This window comes from Fukomys damarensis, unplaced genomic scaffold (assembly GCF_012274545.1).
Source record: "Fukomys damarensis isolate Sample0158 unplaced genomic scaffold, DMR_v1.0_HiC HiC_scaffold_19, whole genome shotgun sequence".
Lineage (NCBI taxonomy): Eukaryota > Metazoa > Chordata > Mammalia > Rodentia > Bathyergidae > Fukomys > Fukomys damarensis.
In genome coordinates, this window is record NW_022900931.1 from 58,553,126 (window position 1) to 58,576,337 (window position 23,212).

General features: G+C 53.3%; 2 protein-coding genes across 2 annotated transcripts in view; both read right to left on the reverse strand.

Moving 5' to 3' along the window:
- Rinl (Ras and Rab interactor like) overlaps positions 1–2,765 on the reverse strand; it is a 6,180-nt gene extending 3,415 nt beyond the window's left edge. Inside the window, 3 exon segments of the mRNA XM_033765777.1 lie at positions 922–1,018; positions 2,090–2,249; positions 2,445–2,765. Of these exon segments, the coding sequence (XP_033621668.1) occupies positions 922–1,018; positions 2,090–2,249; positions 2,445–2,590 (403 nt within the window). The 5' untranslated portion in view covers positions 2,591–2,765.
- Positions 2,766–3,807: 1,042 nt separating this feature from the next.
- Positions 3,808–23,212, reverse strand: part of Sirt2 (sirtuin 2) — a 19,588-nt gene continuing 183 nt past the window's right edge. Inside the window, exons 2-17 of the mRNA XM_010632835.3 lie at positions 23,090–23,147; positions 22,395–22,441; positions 19,559–19,607; positions 19,031–19,144; positions 16,064–16,105; positions 15,830–15,936; positions 15,686–15,742; positions 15,142–15,210; positions 10,122–10,251; positions 7,713–7,772; positions 7,438–7,493; positions 7,261–7,337; positions 7,127–7,178; positions 4,831–4,901; positions 4,648–4,714; positions 3,808–4,554 (exon numbers count right to left, since the gene is read on the reverse strand). Of these exons, the coding sequence (XP_010631137.2) occupies positions 4,399–4,554; positions 4,648–4,714; positions 4,831–4,901; positions 7,127–7,178; positions 7,261–7,337; positions 7,438–7,493; positions 7,713–7,772; positions 10,122–10,251; positions 15,142–15,210; positions 15,686–15,742; positions 15,830–15,936; positions 16,064–16,105; positions 19,031–19,144; positions 19,559–19,607; positions 22,395–22,441; positions 23,090–23,147 (1,212 nt within the window). The 3' untranslated portion in view covers positions 3,808–4,398. The remainder of the gene's footprint in view (positions 4,555–4,647; positions 4,715–4,830; positions 4,902–7,126; positions 7,179–7,260; positions 7,338–7,437; positions 7,494–7,712; positions 7,773–10,121; positions 10,252–15,141; positions 15,211–15,685; positions 15,743–15,829; positions 15,937–16,063; positions 16,106–19,030; positions 19,145–19,558; positions 19,608–22,394; positions 22,442–23,089; positions 23,148–23,212) is intronic.

Consider the following 23,212-nt stretch of genomic DNA (forward strand, 5'->3'; position numbering starts at 1 on the left):
CGGTGGAACCACTGAGCTAACTCCCTGGCCCCCTAGGCCCCCTAGCCATTTTTTATTTTAAGACAGAATCTCTTTAAGTCACTAAATTGCCCAGGCTGGGCTCCTGACTTGCAACCTTCCTGCCTCAGCCTCCCAGAGTGCTGGGATTACATGCAGGCACCCTCACACTCAAGCCAATATTATTAAACACCTAGTTATTACTGGGCATTTAAGGATACAATTGTCCAACAGGAGACAAATTCACTGTCTCTCTATCCTTCCCTTTTAGTCATGGGAGACCGATGAATAAACAAATAAATAAATGTCAGTATACTAATGAAAAGGGATGCATAAAAAGGACTAGGGGTATCTGAACAGTAGCAGCCAAGGAAGGTTACATTTCTTAAAGGTCCTAAGTGTGAAGACTAAATCATCCACCCCAGGAAGAGGATTCTTCCTGCAGGGAGAACAAAAACCAAGGTCCTGCAGCTGGCCCATACTTAGCACACTCAGGGGACAGAGGAGAATGTGTACTAGGGCAGGAGATGGAGAGGTGGACAGGGCTAGGTCACACAGCATCTTCTAGGCCACAGTGAGCTTGCATTTGTATCTAAGGAGATGGCCTGTCCTTTCCAGGCTTTGGGGCAGGGTGTCCAATACCACCTAGTTGCTATGCCCAGCATGGGCTGCAAGAAGGAAAGAATCAGCCAGGTGTGATGGCACAGGCCTGTAATCCCAGCACTAGGAAGGCTGAGGCAGGAGGATTGCTGTGAGTTCAAGGCCAGCCTGGACTACATAGCGAGATCCTGCCTGGGGGTGGGGGGAAGGAGGGAGAGGAGTAAAGGGTACCAGTGGGGAGGCCAGGAGGTATTTTGGAAGTAAAGCTGACAGTTCTTGATGACACATTTGCTGCAGACTGAAAGCCTAGAATAGGGGACTCACCTCCAGGAAACTTCTGGATCTGATAGGTATTGATTTCTCCCGGTGAAGTCCTCAGTACCAGGGCCTGGCTGGAGTCAGGGCCTGTGACCAGGAAACTCTAGTGGGTAGAGGTAAAGGTCAGTTTGAGGAAGCTGTGTGCAGATGTTCATATTTGCCTGCCTGGCACCTATTTCATTAGGAAAACTCCTTGTGCTCAGTCCCTGAGGGTGGGACTGAAGTTCCCAAGCCTGCAGGGTGAGCCTGTGCCTGAGCCCACCAATGAAATGGCCTTGCCCAGCTTTTGTTTCTGTTGGCAGTGCTTGGTTGGAACCCAGGGCGTTGTACGTGCCAGGCAAGTACACTACCAATGAGCCACATCCCTGCCCCAAACAGCCTCTTTTCACACTAGGGTTTGCTCAGCTGGCTGGATGGCACCTGAGCAGGGGACAGGCATTATGCCCCCACAAGGACTGCATCTCCTGAGGAGGAAGCTGTAGTAGGCCCTGTCACTTACTTCCTGCAAATCCACCCAACATTCCTTGTGGAAGTCCTGTTCAAGGATGGATGTAGTACTGAGCCATAAGAGATGGGTAAATACGGAGGTGAGTTCTCAGCTATGGATATTACCAGGTGAGCTTTTAAAGACCTTGCTTCCTGGACCCCAGCCAGGTATTGTGTATCAATTGGCACAGCCTGGGCTTTCCTGGCCAAAGAAACAGATGCAGCTGGCCATGTCCTTGCTTCCTGCCTGGGCTGTACATGTGACAGCCCCGGGACAGTCCCTGGGTGACCGTGAGGGAAGTCCCAGGGATTGTGGAGCAGCTGGTCTTGATGTCACAGAGCAGCTGAAGTCGAGCTGGCAGCTGCCTTTCTGGCTGTGCTAGAGATCAATGCCTCATTGTTGAAGCTGCCATAGAATGGGCGTTTGTTACTTGCAGCCCTAAACCCCCAGAGTTCTCTGCCACTGAAAGCCAAGAAATGGGATGCAGAGAAATCCATACGATGTTTGACCTGTGGATCAAGACCTTCCTGAAACTACTTTTACTTCTGCATTTTTCTGTCATTTGAATCAACATGTAAACCTTTTGGATTTTCCCAGTGTGCTGTGTTGCTGGCAACCAAAAATGGTTCTGGCTGACCCAGCATGTCAGAGGAGAGGCTGGACGGGTCCCTGGCTGTGAGTACTCACCCCCAGTGGCCACTGCATCATAAAGGCTTCTGCATCCTGGGCATCCAGCTCTGGAACCTGCCATACCCCCCATGTCCTTAGAAGGCGAAGAAGTGGCGCTGGGGTGCTGAGGTCCCCTGGAGGGATCTCATGTGCTCCATTAGTCTGCATTAGGACCAGCCTGGGATGTGCAGGGTCCAGGAGTTAGGGGCGGAGGTGGGTGGTCGGATACAGAAGTGGGGCTGAAGGTGTGGAAGGGGCTGCCCGGGTACAGAGAGTCAGAGGTGAGGCCCAGGGTCCTGGCGGGTAGCACTGGATGGAAGGGGTTCTGGATCAGGGGCAGGAGGGGGAAACACTGTGCCCTAGTAGCCCTCACCTCTGCCCCTCGCTGGGGACTGCAGAGGCCATGTCCTCTGGGTGGGCCATCTTCAAGGTGCTGGAAGCGGGAGAGCCATGGTCGCCTCTGGCAGAGGGGAAGACAAGATTCAAGGCTGCCCTAATCCAGGATAAAATGCAAAACATTCACAACCACTATGGGGAGACGCTGAGCAACAGAATGGGCCCTGGTGGAACCCAGCTGTGCCAGGGTTTAATTCTTTAGATGCTGGTGTTGGGGGAATCTGGGGAGCCTAAGGGAAAGGCCTGTGTGTCTTAGGTTGGGAAAAGACTCACAACTGTTTGCCAAAGGGTAGGGAACCAAGATTTCCACAACTGGGGCATTGATACAATAATGGTCAGCTCAATAATGACCCTTGCTAAAATCCAGAGCCTGGAAAAGTTCTTGGCCCATAGTGCAACATGCCCTCCTCCTCCCTTCCCAGGTCTTGGCAGGGGGGCACCCGGAATCTTTTCTTTCAGCTTTACCTTATAAAAGTTTACAAACATACAGAAAAACTGAAAGAATTTCCTAGGGAACATCTGTATACCACTGGCTGGATTCTGCCATGAACATCTGACCCTCCTTGCTTTTTCAACCTATTTGTTCCTCTACCTATCAGGCCCCAGTTCTTAGCCAGGTACAGAGTCCTATGAGGGATTATCACTGGGGTGAGCACTCTAAATACTTTCCCCACAGCAGTCTTAGCAATAGGAGACCTGGGTCTGGAAAGGGAGAATGAATCCATCGATGCATCCAATTGAGCACAGGCCCAGAAGTAGGTGCCAGTATCCTGGGGCAGGTGATAAACAGGACAGACCTTGTTGCCATTCCTGATTTTTTTTCCTTTTTTGAGGGGGTTGCAATAAGATAAGACACAGCCAACCCCATCAGCCCATGCCTCATTGCCCAGGGTATTTGGAGGAGAGCAGGGGACAGCAGGAAGGAAAGGGTGGAGAGGAGCAGATGCCCACCCATCACCTCTGGGAGTGGGAGGAGGACCTGGGTGGCACTGGGCAGAGCTAAGGGGAGCAGCTGTCCGACACCAGAGGGTGACAGCTGGGGGTAAAGACACCAGATGCTGGGTCCCTAGGGGCCCTACCTGTTCCCAAGGGGAGGCCCGGAGCAACAGGAAATGAAAGTGTTCTCTAGAGAGGAAGCTGAGCAGGCAGGGGAAGAGGCGGGGCTGGGGGCATCTGAAATGAACCTTCCTCCTTTTTTCTGGGGCTCAGGCCTAAGAACTACCTGTGGGGCCCGTCGCTATTGCTCCTAAGAGCCTGGAGATGTTCTGGCATCCTGGGTGGCCCAGGGTCTCACCCCCTCCCTCCAGTTGCTTCAGATGTGGAAAAAGGAACAGAGAGGCCAGACAGCTGATGGTTAGTTGGTTTTTTGTTTTTAATTTATCTCCAATAAGCAACATGTTCTGCCTACCCCAGGTGGGAAGTGGGTCCCAAGGGAAAGGGGCCCATCTTGGGTGTCGGTGGCAGAGCCTCGGGAGCCCTTCAGGCTCAGAATGCTCCCCACACCCACAGAGCGTGTGTTGTATTTGAGGGCTGACACCCCATCTGGGGTAGGTTAGATTCGGGCTACAGGGTCCACAGGCCCCTGGGAGCAGTAGAGAGAGTAGGGGGCCCTCAGCCCCGTCATGACACAGGAGTTTTGGGGTGCCCCTGGGAGCAGTTAGAGGTCAAGGGAGGTTGCTTCTTATTTATGCCTGGGGTGGTTAGAGAAGGGACTGTTAAAGACAGGCTGCTCAGACCCCGGTCCTAGGGGATGTTAGAGACTTGCTGGGACCCAGTGGAGCAGCTGGGGCCTCAGTTTCCAGAGGGCTGGTTAGAGCCTGAAGGGGTGGACTGAGCTCTTCAGACAAGGGCTCCAAGTTAGAGGGCGGGTGCTGCTGGTTGGGGCTCCGCTGTCCCAGAGCAGCTGGGTGTCCTGCCCGGGCCTTGGGCTGTCACTGGGACTTCTCCCCCTCTGTGGTCTTGGCCTCCGCCTTGGCAGGAGGTGGGGACGTCCTGGGGGAAGCTGCAGTGGTGGGGTTGGGAGTGCTGGGCCCCGATTGGGCATCTATGCTGGCGTGCTCCTTCCTGACCAGGTCCTCCAGCTCTTTCTGCAGGGCCAAAGTGTGCAGAAGTCAGAGGTCACCACAGACCCGTGGGGAGGGACTGGGCTGAGGGTGGGCGTGGGTCCCCGAGCTCCTCACCTTCCATCCAAGGAGGTCAGCGAGGGCCAGGCATCCCTGGTCACAGTCACCCAGCCAGGCTACGTCCCTGTGGTGTAGGTGGGAGAGTCAGAGCTCCAGCGCCCCACCCTCCCTCCTCCCTCTCGGCCCCGGGCCTCCCAGCCCTGGGCCTCCCAGCGGCAGCCCAGCTCAGGCCAGCCTCACCTGTAGGCCTTCTTCGAGTCAAAGTCCATGCCTCCTCCCAGGCCCATCATCATTCCGAGGAAGGGGTCCATCTGCAGGGGCGGGGAGAGGAAGAGCGCTGGCCTGGAGCCAGGTGGCCTGGGCCTACATCCCAGCTTTTTTTGGGTACTGGGGATCAAACTCCTGGCCTCGGACTTGTGAGGCAGGCGTCGGAACCACTGAGCTAAATCCCCAGCCCTGCATCCCAGCTGTGTGACTGCGCAGGTCACTGCTGGGCCTCCCTGTGTCTTGGTTTCCTTATCTGTACAATGGGGATAGTCATGGAACCCCCCCCAATAATAGTTAAAACATCAATTGTATAAGTGGGCTCTCCATATCACTGGTTTGTGCCTGTAGATTCAAACTGTGAGCTAAAAGAATTTCTTTCTTTTTTTTGAGACAGGGTTTCACTATGTAGCCCTGCTTGGCCTCCAACTCATGGTTATCCTCCTGTCTCAGCCTCCCGAGTGCTAGGATTATAAGTTGCATCACCATACCCAACCGAGCTAAAAGAATTTTTAAAAAATGGTGTCTGCCAGTGTAAGCCCAGCACTCAGGGGGCGGAGGCAGGAGGACAGCCATGAGGTGGAGGCCAGCTTGAGCTACATAGTGAGATACTGTCTCAAAAAAATAAAAAAATAAAAAACAAGACGAAAGAAAAAAATGGTGCCTATACTTAACATATACACTTTTTTATTTTTCCAGTACTACAGATTCAACCCAGAGTCCTCACACTGAACTACATTCCCAGCCTTTTTTGATTGACTGATTGGTTGATTGATTTTTGGTTTTTGAGACCGGGTCTCACCATGTAGTTTAGGCTGGCCTTGAACTCAGGGTGATCCTCTTGCCTTAGTCTCTAGAGTGTTGGGATTATAGGCTCAGCACCACCATGACCTGTATTATTTATTTATTTATTGAGACAAGGTCTCACTAAGTTGCCCAGGCCAGACTCAAATTTACAATGTGAAGCCAGGCCTAGTGGCGCATGCCTGTAATCTCAGCACTCGGGAAGCTGAGGCAGGAGGACTGCTGCGAGTTGGAGGGCAGTGTGCACTACATAGTGAGACCCTGTCTCAAGAAAAAAACAAAACAAAACAAACTTATAGCCTGGTGTGGTGGCACACACCTGTGATCCCAGCATTCCAGAGGCTGAGGCAGGAGGATTGCAGAGAGTTGGAGGCAGCCTGGGATGCACAGTGAGTTCAAGGCTGAGCTGAATTACATAACGAGCCCCTGTCTCACAAAATTTAGAAACAAACAAACATACCAAACAAAATACCTACAATTCTCCTGTCTCAGCCTCACCCCTCACCCCATTATTTTTTCCATACCAAGGACTGAACCCAGAGCCTTTGCACTGAGCTGTACCACTGGCTTTTTGTTTTCTTTTTTTTTTTTCTTTCTGGTACCTGGGCTGGAACTCAGTACCTTGTGCTTGCAAGGCAGGCGCAGCACCATGAGCTAAAGCCCAGCTCTTCATTTCTTATTTTTGAGACAGAGTCTTGCTAAATTGATTGGTTGCCCAGGCTGGGCTCAAACTTGTGATCCTCTTGCCTCAGTCTCCCAAAGAGATGGGATTATAGGCATGCACCTCTGTGTTTTCTGTTCCTATTCCCTAAACAGTTCAGTACAATAATGATCCTTGTAGAATCGACACTGTATTAGGTATGATAGTGATGTAGAAAAGATTTAAAATATAGGGGCGGATGTATGTAGGTTATATGTAGATACTTCACTTCATGTAAGGGACTTAAGCAGGCTTGGATTTATGCATCTGAAAGATCCTGGAGCCCATTCCCTTCAGGTACCAAGGGACGACTGTCAGATGGAACAGTATGTGGCCCATGGAATGACCGCCCCTGCCCCATTTCCCTCTCCGAGGGCCTTCTTCCCAGCAGGTTCAGAGGGCTGTGCTGCCTGGGAGGGAGGCTACCCAGGGACAGCCAGGAGCAAGAGGGCAGCGGCCACCGGCCACCACACTGTGCCTTTAACCCCCGCCCTGGTTTTGTGGTCCTAGGGAACACGACTCCTAGTTTCAGCAGGTTTGAGTTGGGATCCTGTCACCTGTTCAAAAGGGACCCAAGTGATCCAGAGGCCTGTAGAGTCAGCGTAGCCTAGAACATGACCCTCCCCATTCTCAAATTCAGGGTCTGAAGGCCACCGTTCCCCAGCTGGGAGCTCTCCAGGACTTGTCCCCTCACTTGCAATCCCAACCCCAAGGGAGCCAGGGGGAAGAGGGAGGGGAAGAGGTGGGGCAGTGGCCAAGGCAACTTACATGGCCAGTCTTCTCCTTGTTGATAAGCAGGCGCGGGGTGGACAGCGGTGCCCTGGGGGATGGTGAGTTGGGGGTCGGGATCTGTCCTGGCTCCCTCATCCCCAGCTGCCCCCACAGCCCTCACCCCAACCTACTTGCCAATGAGAGAGGCGAAGGGCTGCACCTGCAGCGAGGTGCCCATGATGATGAGCAGGTCCACCTTCCGGAAGTCCTGTGGGGCAGTGGCCAGTGAGAGCCCTGTGCCCCTGCCCAGCACCCCACAGTGGCCGGAAGCAACCTCTCCCAGGGCAGGTGAGGCGGCAGGTACTTACTGACTGCAAGCAGGAGAAGAACCGTGCCGGGAGGTTCTCGCCAAAAAAGATGATGTCTGAGGCAGAAATGGACAGATGGACCCAGAGCCAGAGGAGAAAGTGACATGGAGACAGAGGGGGCCACCAGAGGGACAGGACCCACTGCCCAGGACGGTCAGGGCACTGGTTGGGGAGCTCAGCTGGGCTGGGGGGGAGCGTGGCCTCTGGGAGGGTGTAGAGGGGAGAGGAGAGCCCAACCCAAATCCACCTGACTGGTCCCTGACCCCAGGGCTCACCAGGCTTCACCACACTCTGACATTTCTCGCACTTGGGGGTCACCTCCGAGAAGAGCTTCTCTGGCGTGGGAAAGCGGGAAAGGGGGTGGTGAGGCTGGAGCTGAGGCTGCAGTCCCCTCCTGCCCTCCCTCCGCTGCCAACACCAACACCTGGCCACTGGGTGCATCTCCTGGGTGTTGCCCTGCTCCCGCTCTCCCTTCCGGTGGTGCTGGGGATTGAACCCAGGGCCTCTGCATGGAGCTACTTTCTATTTTTTAATCTGGAGACAGTCTTGCTAGGCCTTAAACTTGTGATCCTCCTACGTCAGCCTCCTCAGTAGTGGGATTAGATGTGTGCACCACCTGCCTGGCTAAGATCTCCCTTCTTGGAGAACTGTCCTTCCCCCCAGCACCACTATATACAGCTTTTTAAAATCTTATTTAAAACAAAAAAATTTTTGGTACCAGGAATCAAATGCAGGACCTTGTGCTTGCCAGGCAGGTGTGATAGCACTGGGCTAAATCCCCAGCCCTCACTCTTCAATGAAAAAGTGAACACAGGAACAGCTGCCTGCCTGAGCCCCTGCCTGGGAGTGAAGCTCTCTTCCAGTGGGTCTTGAGAGGCAGACCTAGCTCCTCTGAGTCAGAGAGGCCTGGTGACTGCCAGGCATGGGGGCAGCAGGGAAGGGAGGACATGGAGATGATTCCAGGATGGGACAGAACCTGAGGCCCAGCTGCACCCCACCCTCGTCCCGTGACGGTCACCTCCCTTATTGTTAATGGATAAGGCAGCTTGGAAGTGGACAGAACTGAATGCATGCGCCCAACCGCCCTCTCACTCTTTTCAGCCCATATCTATGGAGAACAGTGTCCAAAGCCACCATTTAGGAGACTTCCGCAAGGACAGCAGGCTATTTTGTGGGTAGCGCGGGTGACACTGCTGAGGGACGTAATGGGGTGGTGGCCATTGTATGTCACCCCAGCTGCGTGCAGTTGGGCCATTCATGAATCCTCAGCCCAGGGGCGATCGGCTGGTACTTTGTCAGAAAGGCCACCCTCCCCAGGCCCTACTACAGATGCCACCGCTGTCCTGACATCATGTGGACACCACCAGCTTTGTTCAGATGGCATAAGGAGGGTCAGAGAGGGTTTTGGGGTGAGACGGGGTTTCTTTCACAGCACAGTGCTGTCAGAGGTGGCTCTCAAGGCATGAAGACTGGCTGATTGTCTCTCCAAGACACTTGGTCCTTCCACGAACAGGGACAATGACTCCGCAGACCCTGTCATCTGTACTCCTTGTGCCAGGCCCAGCCCATGTCCTTAACCAGGCCGGTGAAGAACTTCACACCCCCAATAGTGCTTGCGTTGTTCAATGTAGCAGTCAAAGCCACATGTCACTTGTACAATTTAAATGAACAAAAATTTAAGAAAATTAGCCGGGAATGACGGTGCACATGCAATCCCGCCACTTAGGGAGACTGTGGCAGGAAAATCCCAAATTGAACCCACCTGGGCAAGGGAGCTACTTAATGAGACCCTGTCTCAAAAAATAAAGGTCTAGGGATGTAGCTCGGTATGAAGCTCTGGAATTCAATTTTCTGTACTGCAAACCAACCAATCCAGTTCCTCAGTCACGTTAGTCCGTTCCCTCCTTCCATTCTTTCTCCAGTACTGGGGGGATCCAAGGGGCACTGACAGACCTTTGTATTTTTTATTTCGCTAGGTTGCCTGGGCTGGCCTTAAACTTGTGATCCTCCTGCCTCAGCCTTCCAGATAGCTGAGATTCCAGGTATGTGGCACATGCCACATTTCAGGTGGTAACAGCCACAGGTAGCAGTGCAGAGGTGGAAGGCTTCCCTCATCTCCGAGCTCTAGGGGACAGTGCTGTGTTTCTCATTTCCCTCCAGGGGAGTTTCCTGTCAGGCGGGGTCAGGGTTCTAAAAGGAGACACAGAGCTAGGGTCTGGTGACCTCAGGGAACATTTAGGGCCTGTCTGTGTTTGTGGCGGAATTTGGTTTGGTGCTCGCACGCATGGCAACCTGGCTGAGAGATGCTGTATGTGGGCGGGGGGTGGCGGGGCAGGCGATGAATCGCCACCACCTCACATCTCAGGTCCTGACACTACCTATTAAAAAGCCACATTCCCCTGTATGGGGGGGCACAGAACCACGTGTGGTGGGGGACATCTGTAATCCCAGCATTCAAGGAGGCTGAAGCAGCAGGATCACAAGTTGGAGCTCAGCCTAGGCAACTAGAGACTTACTGAGACCCTGTTTCAGAAAAAAAAAAAAAAGTCTGGGGATGTAGCTTAGTGTGAAGGCCCTTGGTTCAATCCCTTGCACACCCTGCCCCCTCCTGAAAAAAACTGCCTGAGAGCTGTTAGCTACCACATGAGCATGAGGCCCAGTCTCCTCGGCGACCCCAGACTCACCTTTCATCCAGCCCAGGGTGTACTCGCGCCGGCAGAGCTGGCTGGTGCAGTGTGATGTGTAGAAGGTGCCGTGGGCCTCCACCAGGTCCTCGGGCTCCAGCCCGGCCACGCGCTCCAGGGTGTCAATGTTCTGGAGAGAGGTGGGGCAGGGGGTCAGCAGTGAACACACGCACCCGGGCCACAGTCAGGGCGGGGAGCTGAGGCCAGGGGAGCAGGTGGGATTGTCAGCCCTGGGGGGAAAGGACAGGGCTGGGGAGGGGGAGCAGTGGCAGGATCACCACCCCAGCCCATAGGGCATTTTTCTGTCAATTTAGGCCACTTCTGTTTTTAAAGAAAACTGTTTTATTGGAGAGCCAGACACCTTACTGCCACTTGCCAGATATCTGATGAAATAAATGTACAAATGTCCAGTGTCTCCATTGTAAATGGAGCCCTCAGATGTGACGGCCTAGTGCAGCTCCCAAACTACACAGCCCAGGTCAGGCATGAATGTAAATTAATGAATCAGGAGAGCTTCGCTTTTCTTTTTTGTTGTTTTTTTGAGCCAGGTTCTCACTCTATAGTTCAGGGTGGCTTTGAACTCACAGAGATCCTCCTCCTCAGCCTCAGAATTGGGATTACAGGCGTGCACCACCACACCCAGCTCCTTTTTTTTTTTTTGTACTTGGTTTTAATTACGATATTTTCCTACTCAGGGTTATTATGACCTGTTTCACAGATCACATGTTAATTTGATTTTTTTTCCCCGATTCTAGGGATTGAACCTTTCAGTAGGGAACTACTTTTATTCATTTATTTTTATTTATTTATTTTTACTGTTTTGAGACAAGGTTTCCCTACGTAGTTCAGGCTGGCCTTGAACTCACTATGTAGTGCAGGCTGGCCTCAAACTTGTGGCAATCCTCCTGCTTCAGCCTCCCAAGTACTGGTATTACAGGTGTGCGCCACCACGCCCACCCAGGAACTACTGTTGTACAACCTCCACTGGCCAGCTCCCCTTCCCAGAGACCTCTACAGTGACCTGTTTCTTGTGTCCTCTTTGGAGGTATTCTATAACCAAGCAAGATAGAAGTACACAAATTCTTACAGTTATGTATCACCTGATGATATTTTGGTCAACTGTGGGCCACATATGTGACAATGGTCTGAAAAGGTTATATAGTCCCAGGTCTTATTCTCTGGAGGCTGAGGCAGGAAGATCACTTGAGTGCAGGAGTTCATAATCAGTCTGGGTAATGTGGTAAGATTCTGTCTCTAAAAGGGAGGTGTAGTTTAGCAGTAAAACACATGCTTACCACGGGTGAGACCCTGGGTCAACCCCAGGACCAAAACAAAAAGATTATATTGCCTGGCGATATCGCAGGCACCCTGTGTAAGTGTACCTTATGATTGAAGACATAATCCCTTAGCAAAGCAGGCATCATGGTGCAGGCCTGCAACCCCTGTGCTCTGAGAAACGGATGCAGTAGGATCACAAGTTCCAGCCTAGGCAAATAGTAAGACCCTGTCTCAAAAGTTAAAAAAACAGCTCAGTATGAAGGTCCTTGGTTCGGTTCCTAGTACCTACCAACCATACACACACACACACACACACACACACACTCACACACACGCCTTGTTCCCCTCAACAATGCCCTCATCCCCTCCCCACCACTGAAGTAGGTTTAGACTGAGGAGAGGAGGCTGGGGCGCTGTCCTCAACTGTGACCTTTGCACTGACATCTGAAAATGAAGGCAAAGTGCTTACAAGAGTTAGACTCAGGCGGCGATGTAGCTCAGTGAGGCTGCACCTGCCCGGCGAGGTCCCAAGTTCGATCCTTGGTACAAAACAAACAAGCCACACACACACAAAAAAAACAACAACAAAAAACCAAACCAAAAAAAAGCATCAGACTCGGGCAGGGGTACAGCTCAAGGGCAGAGCGCATGCTTGTCTGGCACACAGGAGGTCCTGGGTTCCATCTCCAGTGTCACAAAGAAGGAAAAAAAAATGAGACTGGTTTGAAAAAGCAGGAGGCTGCTATGTGAGTGTGGATATGCAAGGGTCTTCAGCAAGAGAGCCTGAGTGAAGAAAAAGCCAAGTGCGAAACCTCACGAATAACGTGAATACTCCAGATTTACATTTTTTTGCAGAGCTAGGGAGGGGACCCAGGGCCTCATGTGTTCGAGGCCAGAACGCTGCCTGCTCTGCCGCCAGCCTGTGTATAACTAGAAAGGACCAGAGGCCGCTTTGCTGTGATCACTGCGCTTGACTGAACCTGACAGCTGCCTGAATGTGTAAAGGGATCCTGTGTAAAAGGGATCCTGAGCTAAACACAACATCACAGGGTGCTTCGAAGTGCTGATTCGTCACCATCCAGAAGCAGCGCAGACTGTGCTCCAGTGACTCAGAAGGCAGCTCAGTGGGAGGAGACAAAGCATTGGAATCCAACCAGTTCATCCAACACGAGAGTGGAAGTTTTTCCACCTTTACTTGTTTTATGCCATGAAATTGTTTAAAATCTCTACGTGGTGTTAAATTCTTATGTTAAATATCGCAGGTGGGAAGTTGGGTGCTGAGGCACCTGGAGTCCTAGAGCTTGGGAGGCTGAGGCAGGAGGACTGCTTGAGGCTTGGTGTTTGAGACCAGCCTGGCAAAGCTTTTACTCAAAATGAGTGAATATAGAACTTTTTGTTTTAGAAAATTTAAACTTCCGGTAAGGAGGAGATGAGTGACCAAACGTACTCATTTTGGCTTTCTGGTGAAAACAGTACCTGGTCTTGTGCTCTCTGGTTAAGGGCCGAGTTTTCTGTTTTTGTTTTGCCTGTTTTGAGACAGGACCTCAGTATGCAGCCCAGGCTGGCCCTGAACTCATGAGCTTACTGCCTCAGTTTCCCAAGTGCTGGGATTACAGGCTGTGCTACCACACTTGGCTTCAAGGGCCAGGATGTTTTGCCTCCGAGAGAGCGGTCAGTAGCCTCCAGGTGCCTGTTTGCGAGGCCTCAGTTTCTCCTCCTGGCTGGTGAGTAAACACCACCCACTGCTGCTGCAGTGGGCATCTGTTCCTGCTGCCTCCCCTGTCCATATGGGCGTCTCGGCATCCCAGGCCCTCACCTGCCGGGCACCTCACATCCACCTTCTCGGGAAGGGAGAGCAGGTCTAGGCTGCACCCGCCTCCCGCCAACACCTGCTGGGCACCTCACATCCACCTTCTCGGGAAGGGAGAGCAGGTCTAGGCTGCACCCCCTCCCGCCACAGCCATCCAGGAATCACCTACTTCACCTCAGCCACTCCGGCCTCCTCCTGCCCTCTGAGCATCACAGCGCCTGCTGCCCACCCCTGCTTCTGTCTGTCCGCACCGGAAGCCAGAGGGAGCTGTGTTCACGAGTCAGGTCGCACCCCGCCCCACGTGGAGCGCTCCAGCTCTCTCCCCACTCACGGGGCCTGGTAGCATCCACCCTCACCCACTCCGTGTCTCCTCCTCTCTTCTCCTGCTCTCCTCATCGCTCACTCAGATCCAGCCTCTTAGGATTCTTTGTCTTTTATTTGTTTGGTTTTGGTTTTTTGAGACAGTGTCTTTCTATGGAGCTCCTGCTGATCTTGAACTCACTATGTAGCCCAAGCTGGCCCCAAACTTGAGGCAATCCTCCTGCTTCAGCCTCTCCAGTGCTGGGATTACAGGCGTGCATCACCACACCTGACTTCCTGGGATTCTTTGAATGTGCCATATAGTGTCACCTCAGGACCTCTGCACTGCCTTTTCCTTTCATCCAGAACACATCTCCCCCCATAGCTCCAGGGGTCCTTCCCTTGCTTCTAAAGTCTTTGCTTAAAAGTCCCCTTTCTCAGTGAGGCAGGCATGGCCACCTGACAGGCACAGCCTCCATTCCTCTCCGTGTAACTCTGCTCCACATACCTGTCACCAGGTGACACACCAGGTCTATGGTTTACTCCATCTTGTCCTGGTTACCTCCCACATGAGTGTCAGCTCTAAGAGGGCAGGGATGCCTGCTCTGTTTGCTGCAGGCAGGGCCTGGCACTGGGTTGGACCCAAGAGTGAACATTTGCCCACACTGAAGCTGACAAACAAGGGAAGACCACAGCATCGCACGTGGAAGGCACTCAGTGCAGCAGAAGCCGCACGCTCACTGCTGAGCCCTGGCCCGTGAGTAAAGCTGGGTGTCTGGGTCAGGTGTGTCCTGGGGGTGGGCGGGGGCCAGAAAGCGGAGACTGTCCACTCCCCACAGCCACCACCAGTCGCCCCTCTGCGGGGACACCTGCTCCATTAGAGAAAGCCGCACTAGGAAGGACCCATCCTCCCCCTGGGGGCTGCTTCTGAGGCTGCAGGTACTCAGGGGGCTGGTAGGGACGCACATCCCCTCCACCCTCCAGCCCTTCCTCCTACTGCGCCAGGTGGGCTGGGGTGGGACTGCTGGCACACGTGCACACCGCTTGGCATGTCCTGTCACCTCAGCTCATCCCCGTGAAACAAGGACGAGGCACCAGCGTTCTCCCGTTGCGGTGTGAGACTGCGGGGGCCCAGGGACTAGTCCGGGAGCTGTCAGTGTGAGCCAGCCTTGCCTGCTACTCAGGTGCACGAAAGCCATGGCCCGTGGCTTGCCCACGGCCAGGTTCATCTGTGCAGTTATGACAGGGTGCCCCTTCCTGCAGACACAGGGTGCCCCTGTTGGAAAACTATCACGCTGTACTGGTTTTGTTGGCTCAAGTCACTTTGCTGTTATCAGAAGAGTAGAAAAGCGGGACTGTCTGGTGCCACCGTGTCCCCTCAGACATGGGATCCTTTTGCAGCGAGATGGCTGGAGGGGAATTGCTGCCACCTCTCCAAAACCTGAGAGGGTAAAGCTGTTCTGGCCCGTTTTATACAGGGGAAACTGAGGCTGGGAGGAAGTGAGTCAGTGCAGCTCACAGCAGGGAGCAGTAGGCAGAGCCCTGGCCCCACGGCTGCCTGGGGAGCCCCAAGCTCATAGGCACAAAGCTCTGCCGGATCCTGTGCCCTGCAGTGCCCACAGCGCCGCCTACCTGTGTGTAGCAGCGCAGGAGCAGCCCCTTCTCCTTCAGCAGGCGGATGAAGTAGTGACAGACGGTCGGCTGGAGGGGAGTGACAACAATGCCCCTGTCACGGAGGATCTTGACGCGCCATCGCTGTGCACCAGGGGCTATCCTAGGTGCTGTGTCTATTTTTCTTCAGGGAATCATCACAAGGGCCTCATAAGGGAGACCAGTGTCCCTGCTCCACTTGTCCCTCAGATGAGGAGACTGAGGCCTGGGGAGGGTGGCTTGCCAAGATCACACACGATCAGGAAGTCGCAGAGCTAACATTTGCAACCAGGCTGCCTGGCTCTGACGTAAGAACTCATTTATACCTTACAACGACCCTTTTCAGATACCATCGTTCGCTCCATTTCACAGATGGGAAAACTGAGGCTTGTGGTCTCAAGATGAGACACAGGAGCTGAATCCTGGCAGCCCAAACCCAGAGTCTCTCTAATAACAGTCAGCGGGGCCCTGGAGGGGGTCTTCCTGTGCCTGCTCTCCCTGCCTGCCCTGCTGAATAGGATCTCACCTTGAACTGCCCAGGATACAGTTCCTTGGCAAGGGCAAAGAAGGGTTCCGGATGTTTCTGTGGGAGAAAGAGCCAGAGGGCCCGATGGCCCAGGTGATGCGAGGGTTGGAGCAGGTGCCCCCACCCCGTATTATAGAAGTGTACCTTGAAATAGCCAATCTCAAAGATGGCCTCTGGGTAGGGAAGATGGTACTTCTCCAGGTTGGCGTAAAGGCCAGTGGTTGGAGAACGGAAGTCAGGGATGCCCGCCGCTGGGGGAGAGGGAGGGACAGCTTACTGGGAATGCCGGCCCCATCACACCACACTGGCCTCCTCCCAGGCTAGACGCAGACAGCGCCCCTCCTAGCCTGTGGGGGCAGCTGTGGAGGGGGAACTTACATGTAGAGATTCCAGCTCCGACCAAGCAGATGACCCTGCAACCTGGGGGACAGGAAGGCAACATCGTCTGACAGTTTGCTCAGTCAACAACATCAGCCATCCCGTCTGTGACGCTGTTTCCTCCATATTGGGTGTGGGCAAGCATCTCAGATGCCTGGTTATCCCAGGGTCTTCGGGAGGATAGAGTTATCGGCCTCAGTTTCAGATGAGGATACCAAGGCCCACAGCAGAGAATACAGGGACTGGCAGAATGCACTGTTTGATTTTTTTGTATGTTTTGAGACAGGGTCTCCCTATACAGTTCAGCTGGCCTTGAACTCATGGGGATCCTCCTGCATCAGCCTCCAGGTGCTAGGATTACAGGCTTGTGTCACCGTGCAGGCTGAGAATGCACTGTTTGAAATGACAACAGTTTTAAGAAAACTCAAGAAGATGGGCATGGAGGCGCATACCTGTGATCCCAGCTCTTGGGAGGCTGAAGCAGGAGGATCATAGTGAGCTCAAGGTCAGCCTGGGCTACATAGCGAGACCCGTCTCAAAAAACCAAAATAAAATAAAAGAAAGAAAACTCAAAAAGAGACCACAGGACCAGAAATTTCTCCTCATAAGTAGACTAGACAAAAATACATTCTCCAAGAAAAGGTGCAGGTTAGTACAAAAATCTCTCAGGCTGGGGAGTGTGGCTCAGTGACAGAGTACCTGGGTTGCACCCCTAGGACCACCAAAAACAGAAAAGCAACAATCCATCTTCTGGACCTGCTCTCGGTGATCTTCTGTTTCTAGCACGCTGATTTTCTTGTCCTGTTTCTTTCCTCCGTAAGCAAATGAACATCAGCCGCCAGAAGCCTCATCATTTCCAGGCAAAGGCCAAAGATCTGCCACCCTAAGCCTGCGCCCAGGCAAGGAGAGTGAAGACTGGATCCAAGTCTGGTTCTCCTCCTCCCATTTACCTGTGAGGTCATCACAGTATGATCTGGGCAGAGAAGGAAACTGAGGGACAGAAAGGTTGTGACTTGGGGCAGGTTGAACGGCTAACAAGTGGCAGAATTGGGATTTGTCCCCGGGTGCCCTGAAAAACAGAACACATGCGCCCCCTCGTGGTGATGGGAGCTTACGCTGTTTCTCTCATAGAAGGGGCTTTGGCTTCCTCCTCTCTAAAATGGGCACAATTATAGTACCGGCCTGGCAGGCTCCTGAGAGAATGAATGAATTCATGTATAGCTTAGATCAGTGCCTGGCACTGAGCAAACAGTGCATACAAGTATATGTGTGACTCACACGCTTTGAGTCAATTGTACTAAACTTCCCAAAACCCACTGCTTGTTTATATAGTAAGCGTTCTGTTCTGCAGTTTGTTCCCATTGTCAGAAGAGAAGACAGGGAAGATGTGGTCAAATAGGTTCACGAGCACACAGCCCAGCACAAATGGACCCGCGCTGCCTCGGCTAATGGCTGGCGGGCCCCTTGCCACACAGAGCCCTGGCATCTGCCCGTCAGCAGATGGCAGACACAGGTGCGACTCCCCACGAATTGGGAGCCCCTGGGTATCCTGTCCATGGAAGGACGGCGAGGCCCACCACAACCTAGGCCTCAGCTTCGTCTCCGGCTGGTCCAGTGGGGGCGGAGACCAGGGGCACATGTGTTCTGTTTTCAGGGCACCCGGGGACAAATCCCAATTCTGCCACTTGTTAGCCGTTCAACCTGCCCCGAGTCACAACCTTTCTGTCCCTCAGTTTCCTTCTCTGCCCAGATCATGCTGTGATGACCTCACAGGTGAATGGGAAGATCAAATAAGGGGACATCCATAAAGTGCCTACCCAGAGCCTGGAAAACAGTGAGGGCTCAATTTTTTTTTTCCCTCTTGCATTACTGGGGATTGAACGCACAGCCTTCATACCTAGCTACATCTCTATTCTTTTAATGTTTTTATATTCAGACAGGGTCTTGCTAAGTTGCCCAGGATGAGTTTGAACTTGCAATCCTCCTGCCTCAGCCTTCTAGAGTGCTGGGATTACAGATATGTACCACCATGCCTGGCTTCAGTAAATTTATTTATTATTTATTAATATTCCCTCGTGGACACACTCATGGGCTGACTACTCCAAGACCCAGGCACAGGAGGACAGAAGGAACAAATACTTTGTAGCTACTCCCTGGATTCTTTTCTGGGCTATCCAGGCCAGGGGATGGCTATGGGCCGCTGCCCAGCGGGCCCCAGAGGGCAGCAGGCCTGGCCACCCGAGGAGGGAGACGGCAGCAGCTGGAGGACAGGGAAACCGGAGAAGACGTCCTCAACAAAGGGCTGATCAGGACCCTCAAAAGGCCCATTGTGCCTGCTGAGGACTGCTGAGGCCTGGTTTCTCAGACTTTGTGACTCAACTCACAGCAAGAAATATGCACTTCACGGTGACCCAGCCAGCAGGCACCACACACCACATCTGAAGCAGCCTCCTGTAGCAACAGCCACGGACACACCTGCACAGCTCTTGCTCTAAACATTTACATTCCTCTTGGTGTGTTTAGCCCCCCGGGTAATCCCATGAGGCACTATTACAGTCCTCATTCTAGGAAAAAGGCCTAGCCTATCAGAGCACAGTAATGTATTCAGCAACAGAGATGTGACCCAGGCCTGGCCAATCAGACAGGCAAACTGGTTCAGCCTGGGCCAGTGGGAGCCAATCTCTACTGTTCTGCCTGGACATCAGCAAAAAGGTGTATTCTTTGAGGAGTAGTTGCTAGGCTGGTAGAACTTCCATTTGGAGCTGCCAGGAGGTCACTGTATCCCAATACGAAGTTGTGACTTTGGAGAACGTGGAAGCCCCCGGATCTAGCCATGCCCACAGCTCTATTTTAGGATCCACACATTCGTTTTTTTGGCAAAAATTTGGGTTTCTTGCTTCTTGTAAACAACAGGTGTGAAGTCACCGGGGCCAGGAGTGGGAGCAGTGCGGGGTGGGGGTGACTTACAGCGCTCGCTCTGCATGTAGCGGACCACCCCTTCCAGAGTTAGCTCATCCAGCAGACGCTCCTTCTGGGAGCCCAGGCCCAGGGTCTGGGAGAAGAGATTCCTCAGGAAGTCCACTGATGAAAAAAAGAGAGACAACAGCCGGTGGGCATTCAGCAAGGACGCATGATGTACCTTAGGCCTCCATCCCAGCCCTGGGCACCCCTCTCCCTACCACTGAAGGCAAGATGCCTGGCCCAGTACTGGCACCAAGTCTTTCACTACAACCTGTTTTGTTTTGTTTTTTGAGTCGGTCCAGCTCTGCAATCCAGAGTGGCCGGGAACTTGCTGTGCAGCCCAGCCTGGCCTCAGACTTGTGATCCTCCGGCCTCAGCCACCCAAGTGTGGAGACTACAGGCATGGGCTGCCACATCCAACAAATTTACACACTTCGAATGCCATTCCTCGTAGAGGTTTGGGTCTAGGTAACCCTAGGTCCTTGTCCTAAAATCGCACCCCCCAGAGCCCTGCCCTCCAAGGAAGATACTCACTCTCTGCCTCTCCGCCAGATGCGCCTTCCTCAGCGTCCAAGTCTGTGTCCTGGAAGGGGTGGGGTGGGGTGGCCATGCCGGAGAGGTGGGGTTAGGGAAGAAAGGGAGCTGGGGCACCAGATTTGGGAGGGAAGGCTCTGGCTAGGGTGTGGCCCGGGGAAGTGAGGGGCAGTGTGGGCCTGTGCTGGGGCCAGTGTGCGGGCTTGGGACAGGTTGCCTGGAGGAGACCTGGACCTGCTGCTCGTGAGGAGCGCAACCTCGACAGCACCTTCACTGTGCAGGCTGTCAGGCTCCTCATCTTGAGAATGGAGTGCAGAGGGCTGCGGTGAGGATGGGCCGAGTTAACACACGGAGGCGCCAGGCACTGCACCGGCGCTCAGGGAGCCCTGGCTTTGCTCTTGTCATATGCTGGCATGCCTGACCCCTGGAGTGTGGGCCCACTGTCTCTCCCAGCAGCCTTACAGGCCTGCTGCATGAGGGTAGCCTGTGTATTACACCTGCCAGCAGTCTGGTGCTCACCTCATGGGCCCTCCTAACTGCAGCGCTCTGGGACTCTGTCCCGCGCCCTTCCTGCTTTCCCTCACCACTTTCCCTGGCTACCTGCCACACCTGTGCCCGTGGCCTCATGTAGTCACTGACGATACCACCTTGCTGTCCCCAGGCCTGGGGATCCCAAGCTTCATGGACACCTTGCCCACGTTACCCTCAGGCCTCTCACTCCCGCCTCGTCCCAGACTGGCCTCAGCATCTCTCCCTAACCTGCTCCTCCACCCAGCCCCCTCTTGGTGTGGCCTCGCTGTCCGCCAGCCTGCCTACAGCCTCAGGCACAGCCTCAGCTCACCAGGGCGTCCTGTCTACTTGGCCTCTGCATGATGGCCGGTCCACATGCCTCCACTTCAAAGTCCTACTTTGGCTTCTCCAGTCTCATCTTTTGATCACAAATGTCTCCACAGCCTACCATGCTGTCAGCAATACAAGGGCGGGGACACCCAGCTCTGAGAGCAGGGCTTCCAGAGCATCCACCACCAAACACTTCTGAGGTGGGTTGGCCCTCAATGGTGCTGCAAAACACGCAGCCTACAGCTCAGTCTCCTGCACGCAGGCCCACTGTCAGCGCCTTCCCCAGGCACTCACTACTCTGGTTGTGAGACTTTCTGAATAAGAACTTCCCTTGCAAACATATTACATTTTTAAAAAATCAGCTTTAAAGATTACATGAGCTTTGCAAATGGTCTGGCCATAGACAAGTAACATGGGCATTTGCCTTGTGATTGCCCCAACCCACCCCCGCTGAGATGACCATTATTAACAGTGTAATAGTAGCTACTCCAGATTTGTTCTCTGTGTATAAAAACTCAATATTTTTTATAGAAGTAAGTCAACCCACTGCATTTTCCACTGAACAATATAGCATAGACCCACCTTATTTGTTTAAGCAAGTATTACATTATTACGCAGTATTGCATTGCACGGATGAACCATAGTTCATTTAGCCCATCTCTCAACAGCCGTTTGGGCCGTTTCCAGTTCTGCCTATGACAGACAATGCTGGAGTTTACAGCCTTGCAAGTCTTTGGTACTGAAGATCCATTCTGACCATGAGATCTTTTCTCAGGCCATGGTTGTGCTCTGGGACCCAGGCCAGTGAGACACTGAGGACTGACAAGAGGCTGTCACACACTCGACATGGCTCTGCTATCCCTTTGTAGGGTAATCACAGCTGTTTTGTGTTTTGGGATTTTTCCCCCCAATACTGGGGATTGAACTGAGGTCCTTTACACTAAACTACATCCTCAGCTCTTATATTTTTAAATTTTCAGACAGGGTCTCTGCAGTTACTAAATTTCCCAGGCTGAGCTCAAACTTTCAGTTCTCCCGCCTCAGCCTCTAGAGGGCTAGGGGTACAGGCATGCACACCACAACTAGCCTAATCACAGCTTCTGACCTACATGTGAAGTGTCGTGGGTACAGGTTGGCTGGCATTCTGTCAGGGCAGAGACAGTGAGGCACTGTGGGGGAGTTGGGGTGTTGGCACGTGCCTTCAAGAGTGTTCTCCCTGCAGCATCCAGGGGGCAATGTACCCAGTGCCAGGGGTCTCAGACCCTTCCCTGTTCCTCTACCAAAGGACAAGTTACCTAACAGCTCTGCCTCCAGCTCCTTGTCTGTAAAATAGCTGTGGTGAGCCTTACTCCTCACAGGCATGCTGGGAAAATTAAAGGAGACAGTGCCCAAGAAGCACCAAACAGAGTTCCTGGCTGGAGCAAGTAGGCAAAAAACACTACCCACCAGTCTAATTAGACACCCAACCACCAAAGCAGCACATCACTCTTTCCTGCCCCAGGTCTCCTCACAAGCTATTCCCTGTGCATGGAACACCATCTCCCACCTCTGTCTAAGAAAACTCCAAGTCACTCTTCACTTACTATGCTGTGACTATAGCTTGGGCTGGTTCCTAGACCAGCCTGTGGGTTCCTCTAGGAAGGGCCCAGCGGGAACCTTCTGTGACCCACAAAGTTTGTTCTGGCTCCTCCAGGGCCCTCCGTTACTTTCACAATCACCCTGTAGGGTCATTTTCTTGACACTTGTCCATGAGATCTGTGAGTTCAGGAGCCAAATTTGATACCTGACTTCCAGGCCCAGGAGAAATAAAGGTGAGAAGGAAATGGGGCTGGGGCATTTTGTCTGATAGTCCCCAGGAAGCTGTGTCAGGTGGGTCTAGGGACTGGGGCAATGGGCTCAGGGTCTGGGTAACAATCTCCTTCTGCCACCTCCCGCCAGTATGGGATGGGGGAGCAAGTCCATCTCTCTCCTTCCCTCCACCCCTTCCCCATCTCACCTGAGCCTCCTGCACCTTCCCTGCCTGGGTCTCCAGAGGGTCAGAGGCTGGGGAGGAGGGGGAGCAGACGTGGTTACAGTGCAGGGAATGGTTAAGAGGGGAACAAAGGGGTTCAAAGTGGCAGGTGGGTCAAGAAGACCTTCCAACCTAGTTACACTGGGGTCGGCGGTGGTAAAAATAAAACTGGGAGGGAGGGATGGAGCAAAGCGGGTCTTGGAGTGGAGCGCGCTAGCTGTAGAGGTAATGAAGGGGCAGAGAAGCTGAGATTGAGAAGGTTAGCAGGAGAAGGAGATATCCGGGAGACGCGGCGGAAGGAAGACTTTGGAGGAGAGGTAGGAGGGTAGTGAGTTGAGTGTCAGAGGGTTAGGTTTACAAAGCAGAGGAGTTTGTCAAGAAGAGAGTAGATAAAGATACCTCAGCTGGGAGGCAGGCTTGGGAGAGAAGTGCAGTGAAGGTGGTAGGTTTAGGAGAGGCACAGGAACTACAAGAAGAGGTAGGAGGGGACACCAGGGGTTTCTTATCATCCTACAGTTGCCCCTAACACCAGGTACCCTTAGCAACCAGGACCGCGGCAACTCAGATCCTTAGTAAAGAGGGTCTTTAGCAAAAGTGCGAGAAACACACTATCATTAGCAACTTGGCAAACGGACACGCTAAACGAACCCTTAAAACTCGCAACCCAGAAACCCACCAACCTAGCAATATGAACCATTTATCAACGGGCCCTCCAATTCCACTCCCTTCATGCAGCCTCTATCTCCCGCCCACCGCGCCTGCCCTCGGGCCCCGGGGCCTGTAGCCCTCAGCCAGGCCCCGGC